The sequence below is a fragment of the Cheilinus undulatus genome, linkage group 22 (assembly GCF_018320785.1).
Source record: "Cheilinus undulatus linkage group 22, ASM1832078v1, whole genome shotgun sequence".
NCBI lineage: Eukaryota > Metazoa > Chordata > Actinopteri > Labriformes > Labridae > Cheilinus > Cheilinus undulatus.
Genome location: NC_054886.1, coordinates 33,968,304 through 33,977,249, shown reverse-complemented (window position 1 = coordinate 33,977,249; position 8,946 = coordinate 33,968,304). Strand labels below are relative to the sequence as shown.

Sequence of the window (8,946 nt, the reverse complement as noted above, 5' to 3'; positions counted from 1 at the left end):
AATGGTAACTAATTTTAATGCAGAATGCACATTAAGGTAAGAAAACAAACATTGCACTCTAAGAAAGAAAAAGTCACTTTGTAAAAAGGTGTTTGGGAGACTAAAGTCCAGTTTGAAAAGGCTATACGATTTATTTGACAAGACTTTACCCCTTAAAGCCTGTTGTGGCATATTTGATACATACTTTTATGATACCTTTATCTAATCAGTATGATCATAAATGACTAAATAAAACTTCTGAATACAATCTGAAAAATGATTTTAAAAAATACCCTCAAGTGGATTATCAGTTACCAAAAACACCTAAAGTATCAAATGATATACAAAAAATATAAATGTTTAATTTTATGGATTTTTTTTTTCTTTTTTTTTTTAATTTCAATAAAACATTTCATTTCCAAAAAATTCAAAATTTCTGGCTATAATTTATGTTTTCAGGCTTTAAGGGGTTAAATTGTGACAGAGGTTCAGAAGATGTTTTTAATGTATGAAAATGTGTGATTTTCTGTACAATTCCAAGGTTTTTTTTTTATACCTGATTCAAATAAATCAAACTTCAAAATTTCTAATAAACCCCATTGATCTATTATATTAAAAAACAATGCCTGATAATTACCAAAATAACTTACCCAGCCTGTAGTTTATATTGTGGTCTAGATTTCATCTGTTTTAAATGTTTGATGTCGTTTAAAATAATGCCCGTTACAGCATGTGGGTTCTGAGGTTCTGGGACCATTTTGACTTCAAACATTTGAAATCCAGGCTTATCTTTATGAAGTTTGATCTCTTATGTTAGTAAATCTTTAATTAATGTCCATATAAGAAAAATGAAAAAAGCATTATAAGTAAGTGAGAGAATTATCAAATTCTTATTTCATAAAAATAAATAAATAAACTCATCACAAGCCGCTGTAAAGTCAAACAAATCTGAACATTTATGTTGAATTTTGGTTTCCTTGGTTAAAGTGCATGAGTGATATTGGTGAATAATTGGTGGAAAGTCAATGCCGGCCTCGACTGAAAATGGCTGATATTTACTGAGACCTTTGTCCTGTTTGAATTCCAAACCAGCCAAACTCTTACAACACAACCCACAAACACATTCGATCTGTCCAATGTCATGTTTGATTTAGATGTCTGTCCAAGGTTGTTTGACCTCTGTCCTGTTCTCTTCTGTTTGTCTGCAGTGTGCTCAAGGCTGAGTCAGCAGAATCTGATCGGTCAGCAGCCCTCTACCTATGCCAAGACATACAACGGGCAGCACTGTCAGGCCCAATCAGATGTCCCCATGTGCTCAGATGACGACTGGGTATGAGCCTTACTTCCTGTCCCATCTACTCAAGGCCACCATTAAGGGGGGATAAAGGGGGGAGCTTCCTGTGGCCAACCCAAACTGGGGGCCCATGGAGGTCAGCAAAACCAAGATCCGCTGTTAAGTCAATCTGTGATAATCATCATTTATTTTTTAACACTTTTATCAAAGCAACAAAAAATGATATTGATTTTTTGCTTTATTACAATATAGCCATTTTTTTCCTAAATATGAACATTTTTTTAAACCAGAATTACCTTTTTATTGGCAATTTTTACAATGTTGATTAAACATTAGGAAAGTTATGTTAGATGTTATAGCTAAGCCATGATGTGCACAAATGCTAGGACACCAAAAAATAAAGTAGAAGAAACTGAATCAACTTTAATGGAAGAAAAAAACAGTAACTGTGAAAAAGAGTCAAAGATGGGGGACAAGTGGCAAAAATAAGTAACAGTGGCAGAAGGGATGAAAATGGTTGAAATGTAAAATAAACATGGAAAAGTTTTCACAAACTGGCAAGATGAAGTGTTAATATAAGCAAAAAGTAGCAACAATGGGTTAAATATGGCAAAAAAAAAATTGGCAAAAATGAGTGACAAGTGCAAAAAGTGTCAATATAAGTGAAAGCTCGCAAAAATGGTTTAAAAGGGGTTAAAAGAAGCTGCAAAAATAGATGATGCTTGGCAAAAAGAGGAAAAATTTTGCAAAAAGTGGTAAAAAAAATGGTACAAAAATCCCAGCAATAGGAGTTAGAAGTGGCATAAACTGACCACAAGATGCTTAAAGTAGCAAAAATTGGTCAAATATGGAAAAATAAAATAGCAAGAAATGGGTTAAAATTTGAAAAAGGAGGTTACAGAAATATTTGGCATGAAGGGATTAACCGTGACAATCGAGGGGGAAAAGGTAGCAAAAATCATTTAAATGGGTAAAAGAAGAAGCAAAAAGTTTGGAAAAAGTGTTGAAACATTAAAAACGAAGCACCAATAAATAATTTCACCATCAGAACCTGATCACAGCTTGACATGTTGTTCATCTCCAGAATGAGGAAACTGTTAGCCAGGATGCTAGCACCAATGCTAATGATCCAGCACACACGCACTGATATTACTAGATCATAGCTGTGGAGGGCCTTTCTCTGGGTTTTTAGGGGCCCAGCCAATGCTGTGGGCAGTCCTGACTACTTCTAAGACCAAACCGCATAGTCAGAAAATCCAGTTAAAAATGTCACTGATCTGCTTTCTCTCCACTGGTCAGAATGGTGGACCAGCCTCAGGAGTCTGGCTTTATTAAAGTCAGTGAGAAAATGTCCCTATGTTTCATTTTCATAATGAGTTTATGGCCTGAATTTATGGTTTCTAGTTTTCTGTAATCCATTATGATGAGCACTTACTGTCCTGTTCCCATTTAAATCACACAAGGATTAATCCTATACATTCACATGCCATTGTCTTGTCTTCTAAAGGTCTCCAAATGCCCCTCTGGCTGCAGAGTCCAGGGGATGATCTCACAGATGGAGAGCGAGGTAGAGAGAAAACTGAGGATGGTGTGCAAGAAAGCAAAGATGTACGAAGACGCAGCTGAGAAGACCATGAAGGCGATGACGCACGTCTACAACCGCAACCGTAGAGTCATCGTTGACAGATACAGTAAGACCGACTGATGCTCTCAAAGCCAACGCTGATGTTTCTGCCATAGACTGTTTAGAACATGGATCTAGTCTCAGTTGATTCTGAAGAAGAGTCCTGAAGCACAGCGATGGAAGTCTGAACTATCATGCCTATATGTTAAAATAGGTTTAAGTTTATTTTGTATTGATATCAATATGGTGTGCCTTGAGATTTTGGCTTAACCTTAGGTGTGCCTGGGGCAAAAAAAGTTTGAAAACCAGTGATATAGACCTGAGGTTGTCAACCTTTTCAGCCAACGACCCTCAAAATAAAGGTGCCAGAGTCCAGGGACCCCCAGTGAGAAGGTGGTTCAACACAGCCATGCACAATCAAGAATAGCCATGTGCACAAGGCCACCCATAAGGGGGGATAAAGGGGGAGCTTTCTGGGACCCAGTCACACTGGGGGTCCATGGAGGTCAGTAAAACCATGCTCCATTGTGAAGTTAAGCTGTGAAATCCATATTTTATATTTGACCTGAATAATAACCACTCTCATGAAATAAATAAATATCCTTATTTATGCATTTGTGCAGAAAATGGCCTTCTTAAAATGAAAATAACTTTTGTCAAAAACATTTAAAATGGATTAATAATTGCTAAAATTGGTTAATAATGGCAAAAGAATGGGAAAACTTGATTTTTAAAGAACATCAATGGATTAAAAGCAGGAAAAATTAGATAAAAGTGGCAAGAACAGGCACATGAAGTGGCAAAAGGGGATTCAAAAGTGGCTGGAATGGTTTCAAAGTGCGAAAAAATTGGTGGAAATTAGGTAGAATAGGATTGAAAATTGATATAAACTGGCAACAATAGGTTAACTGTGGTTAAAATTGTCAAAAAAGGGTAAAAAAGTGGTTAATGAGGCCATAGTGGATCAACATAGGCAACAATAGGCAGAGAGAATTGGATTAGAAGCAACAAAAAGAAGCAGAAAAGGGTTGAAAATGGACAGAAATGGGTTTTAAGTGGCAAACATTTGCTTAAATTGGTAAAATTGGTGTTTAAAGTGATGATAAAGGATTAACATTTGATATAATTGGTGTAAAATTGCCAACAGTGTGCCTTTTTTTAAGGCATCTGGTGAGCCTTCTCAGTGTCTTATGAACCCCAAGGGGGTCCTGACCCCAAGGTTGAGAACCACTGGTTTAGACAAGCTTTGGTTCCTGGCGAGGACGTTCTTCTATTCTTAACAATCTTACTCAACACAACAGAAAACAAATGTAATGCTGACTGATTCAGAATGTATTCATCTCCAGTTTCAGAACTGAAGTTTGTGGAACACAGCCAAGGACTGGCGAGAAACCTCACGTCCCTACGGAGGAAATCTTCAAGGCTGTCAAAGCAGCTCCAGGAGCTGAACCATAAAGTCCAGGAACAAGTCCGAGAGTTGTACCGTACAGAGGTGAGGCGCTCTGCATCGTTTCAGTGAATGAATTTGTGTCAGGGATATCGGTAGTATCTGTTGTTTGATTTATAAACCTTTGAGTTAAAGAATCTGAAATCCAAAAAAAAAAAAATTTCCATAAAATGTATATATATTTTTTATCTCATTTTATATATTAGGTGTTTTTAGTAACTGATAGTCCACTTGAGGGCATTTTGATCATCTATCAGATTGTATTCAGAAGTTTATTTAGTAATTTATTGATCATATTGATTAGATAGACGTATCATAAAAGTATGTATTAAAAATGATACAACAGGCTTTAAGGGGTTAAATGTATGAATTTGACTTTTTTTATTCCAAAATTTAACTTATTGTTTTGAATATATCTCATTTTTTTGCATTCAACACTCATAAATTTGAGTTTCATCTCATATCTTGACCTTTTAAACTTATAATTTCTAATTTTTCTCAGACATCTTGATTTTTCAACTCTTAAATGTAACTTGAATTCCCAATTATTGACCTTTTTGATTAAAAAAATTACTTATTGTTTTGAATTGTATCTCATACTTTGACGATTTTGAATTTTATCTCATATTTCATCTTTAAAACTTTTTTGAATTTTTTTCTTACATCTTGACCTTTTCAACTCCTAAATACAACTTTCATTCCCAATTATTGATCGTTTTGACTAAAAAATGTAACTTACTGTTTTGAATTTTATTTCATATTTTGCATTAAAACTCATAATACTAAATTTCATCTCATATTTTGACCTTTAAACTCATGATTTTAAATTTTATTTAGGACTTAAACTGTTAAAAATCATGATTTTAACTTTGGACTTTTTTAAATCTCTAAATTATGTATCATCAGTGTTACGTTTTGGTTCCTAAAACTGGTTACTGGTGGAGATGAGGTTGACAGAAATTTTTGACCCGGTTAGACCCTCAGGTTAGACCCAAATTCAGAATTTGGCCTCTGCTGTGACTGAGTCTGACATCTCTGCTTTAGAGGGTCTTTACTAGAGTCTGTAGCTTGCCTCAGCTCATTTCACTCCTTGCAACAATGAAAAATGTTCACTAACATATCTCTCATCAAGATGGCTTTCCCCGCTGTTTAACCCTTGTGCCCTCCTCGGGCATTTTTGGCCATTTTTCTCAATTTTTTATTTATTTTATCTTTTTATTTATTTACTTATTTTCATTTTGTCTGTTTTTACAGCTTGTGGCATGAATTTTTACAGGAACTTTTCTTTCTAGTTAAATTTTTAAAATCCAACATGTTTTGCTCTTAAATGTCATTCATATTCTCTCAATCAATTTTGTACCCTCTGGACACCTTCGAGGCAAAAATGTACATGTGCAAAAAACTGCCATCAAATCAGCATACATCAATATTTTTTTCTACTTTTTTCATAAATCTCTTTAACAACTTCAGACTTGATCAAAACTACCAAACACTCAATGATTTCCAAGATTTTAACCCTTTCAATGCCAGTTTGATTATCTGAAATATTTTGTTTTTTACTACCAAAAAAAAAAAAAAAAACAAAACACAAAAAGTGAATTATTTTCCATAAAATTAATAGTGGAAAGAAGGGGCTTTGGTGCTGATGAGAGTCTTGGATGGGTCAAAGATTAGCAACAAAATTGATTTCACTGCACTTGTATTTTTTATGTAGTGCCAGCTTTAACATTAGGGCACCCTCTGGACACCTTTAAGGGAAGATTGTACAGGTACAAAAAAAAAAAAAAAAAAAAAAAAACTGCCATTAAATCAGCATACATCAATATTTTTCTCTACTTTTTTTCATAAATCTCTTTAACAACTGAAGACTTGATCAAAACTACCAAACTTTCAATAATTCTCAGAATTGTAACCCTTTTAAAAGCACACAAAACTCTTCATAATATAACGGGCAAAAATACCAGAATGTGGTGCATGGTCCTACAATGAGTAAATGGTTGAATCTGGTGGAATACGGTAAAAATGTCAAATTTCACTAGACTTCTTCACATTGAAATGCTGACATTAAAGAATGCATGATTTTATACTGCAATGACAGTGAGATTAAAAAACCTGGTTTTAATGGAAGTCAATGGAGGCGTTTTTGCCTCGAAGATGTCAGGAGGGTATTTCTGACATTATGTAAAAACATATTAATGCAATAAAATCAGTTTTGTTGCAAATCTTTGACTCTCATCAGCACCAAAGCCCCATATTTCTACTATTTATTATATGGAAAATAATTCACTTTTTGTGTTTTTTGTAGTAAAAAATGACATATTTCAAATCATCAAACTGACATTTGAAGGGTTAAAATCTTGAAAATTATTGAGTGTTTGGTAGTTTTGAGCAAGTCTGAAGCTGTTAAGGAGATTTATGAAAAAAAAAGTGGAAAAAATATTGATGTATGCTGATTTAATGGCAATTTTTCAGTTTGTGTACATTTTTGCCTCGAAGATGTCGAGAGGGTAGTAATTTTGAGGAGGGCATAAGGGTTAACCTCTGAAAACCAAACTGTACACTTCCGTTGTCACCACATGAAACAGCTAGCATGAACATAAGAGTGTGTAACCCAGGTTAGAAAATCTACCTAAACTAGTATAAAATGTGAAAGTTCCCATTGTTGCATGCCAGTGAACGCACCACGTGTTCACGTTGATTCTCGCACAGCACTCGCGAGAACGCTTCAGCAACACTCCGTACAAGCTTCCTGTGTTCCTCTCCTGTGAGAACTCAGAGAGAGGCCATGTGGACGGCTGCACAGGAGCCTTTTTCACCACCAGTACTGATGCCGGACAGACTGTTGTGCGACGGATTTTAAAGGGGAATTGGCCAGGTGTGCCCGGTTGGGTGCCCTATCAGCTGATGGCAAGCTAAGAGCCCAGTAAAGAACCTGAAGATTGTCTACTCTACAACAACAACCTTCCTTCTGCGGTCTGGTAGGAGGCTGTCGCAGCCAGTCCTCACCAACACTTCACATGAACTCTATGCTATGCTAGCGCTTATGGACCTTAACGATTACATGGACATTCTGGTTTCAAACAAGGACATTTAAACCACACATCGTGCGGCGAATCATTACTCTCTCTCGTGTGAACTGTGGTTTCTGTTCACTGACACAGTGACCCTGTTGTAGGAATTGTGTACTCTGGGACTTTATTGCTGCTGTTGCTGTTTATTTTGTGAATAGAAAATCTTATAAATATTCTAATGAAGTGCACTTCAGGTTAAAACCTAACCCTTGAAACTTGAACCAAACTGATATCTGCAGAGTGTAAATATTATGGTATATGTTGTGTGTCTGATCACTTTTCACTGTCAATATAAGGCACCAGCCACTTAAACTCAAATACCTGTTTGTTTGTATTATTACTGTTCTCCCACCTCCCAGAGCCGTTTCCTGATTTTCTGATCTAGCCTAAACCTAAACAAACTCGAAAAAAAAAATCCCTCTTTCCCTGGTGGCATATCCCCACATATATACTACAGAAATCATGGCGAGCTAGCCAGGAGGTGGTGTTACAGTGAATATTACTTGTTGTTTTGCTGCAGTCTCATAAATTCATTGCAAGTATGGACACTTTTGAGTCCCTCGATATTAAAATACCAAACGCGGTTATAGTGAGTGGCATATCCACACATATATGCAACAAGTGTTTAGCAGCTAGCTTGTTTCAGAGATGGTGGAGACCAAAGCTAGGCTTAAATCTGTGTTGAGTTGTGCAAAGTGTGAACTTTTGACAGGAAATGAAGCCTAGCGTTAGTTCATGCAGGACATGGTCATACGCCCAGCCACCTGACGGCCAGCAGATCCTATCACCTCTCACCTCCTCCACCTCAGCCTCCTCCTTTATAGCATAAAGCTTGTATAGCATTCAGATTCAGTATGGATGAATTGCCTTTGGACTAATTTTTAAAGCCAAACTGTTTATTCATGTTGCAGTGAAATGGTTTGTGTATGACAAGAGTGTTCCTGACTGGATATTTTTCTTTGACATTCTCACCCAAACAGGTTGATATTGACATGAAACTCCGAGCCTGCCAAGGGTCCTGCAAAGCGGTGGTACCATTCACTGTTCGTCATCATAGTTACGAAACTCTTCAAACTGCCATGCAACAACTGGGCAAGGGTCTGAAGAAGAAAAAGGCTGCAGCTGTGCCTCTTCAGGACATCCCACACATCAACCTGCAGCCTATAGATGTGAGCCAGGTATCATCCGCAGACTACAAGACCATACCGACAGTCCAAAGAGAGCTGCTCACTCAGTTTGAGGACATCGGACAGAACCGGATTTTTCTGGAGGAACTGCTGACGGAGTCTGAAGGTGTGGAGGCTGACAGTCCATCTGAACTGGAGTAATGAGTTCAACTAAAGGAAATGCATTTTCAAGCGGGGGGGGGGCTGTAGACCTGGAGTGGTCCACCATAACAAACACGTTAAAATTAAACTGGCTACTGGTGGTTTGAAGGATTTTATGGTGCTCTGTCCCTGCAAATTAATGTTTCTAGAGTGGTGGTTTGATTGTTTTAAAGTGGTTTCTTTGAATAAAAAAATTATTTATG

The 8,946-nt window shown here is 36.6% G+C and overlaps 1 protein-coding gene across 1 annotated transcript; it reads left to right on the top strand.

Moving 5' to 3' along the window:
• The first annotated feature begins 1,098 nt into the window (after positions 1 to 1,098).
• On the top strand, positions 1,099 to 8,946 carry LOC121504767 (fibrinogen alpha chain). The gene is made up of 4 exons (XM_041779826.1): positions 1,099 to 1,309; positions 2,781 to 2,964; positions 4,244 to 4,389; positions 8,396 to 8,946. Exons 1-4 carry the CDS (start codon positions 1,121 to 1,123, stop codon positions 8,741 to 8,743), a joined length of 867 nt encoding a protein of 288 aa, XP_041635760.1. The 5' UTR covers positions 1,099 to 1,120; the 3' UTR covers positions 8,744 to 8,946.

Coding starts and splice junctions, on each gene's coding strand:
- LOC121504767 (XM_041779826.1), top strand. CDS start 1,121: ATGTTTGATTTAGATGTCTGTCCAAGGTTGTTTGACCTCTGTCCTGTT. Junction 2,965..4,243: donor AGTCATCGTTGACAGATACA/GTAAGACCGACT, acceptor ATTCATCTCCAG/TTTCAGAACTGAAGTTTGTG. Junction 4,390..8,395: donor GAGAGTTGTACCGTACAGAG/GTGAGGCGCTCT, acceptor TCACCCAAACAG/GTTGATATTGACATGAAACT.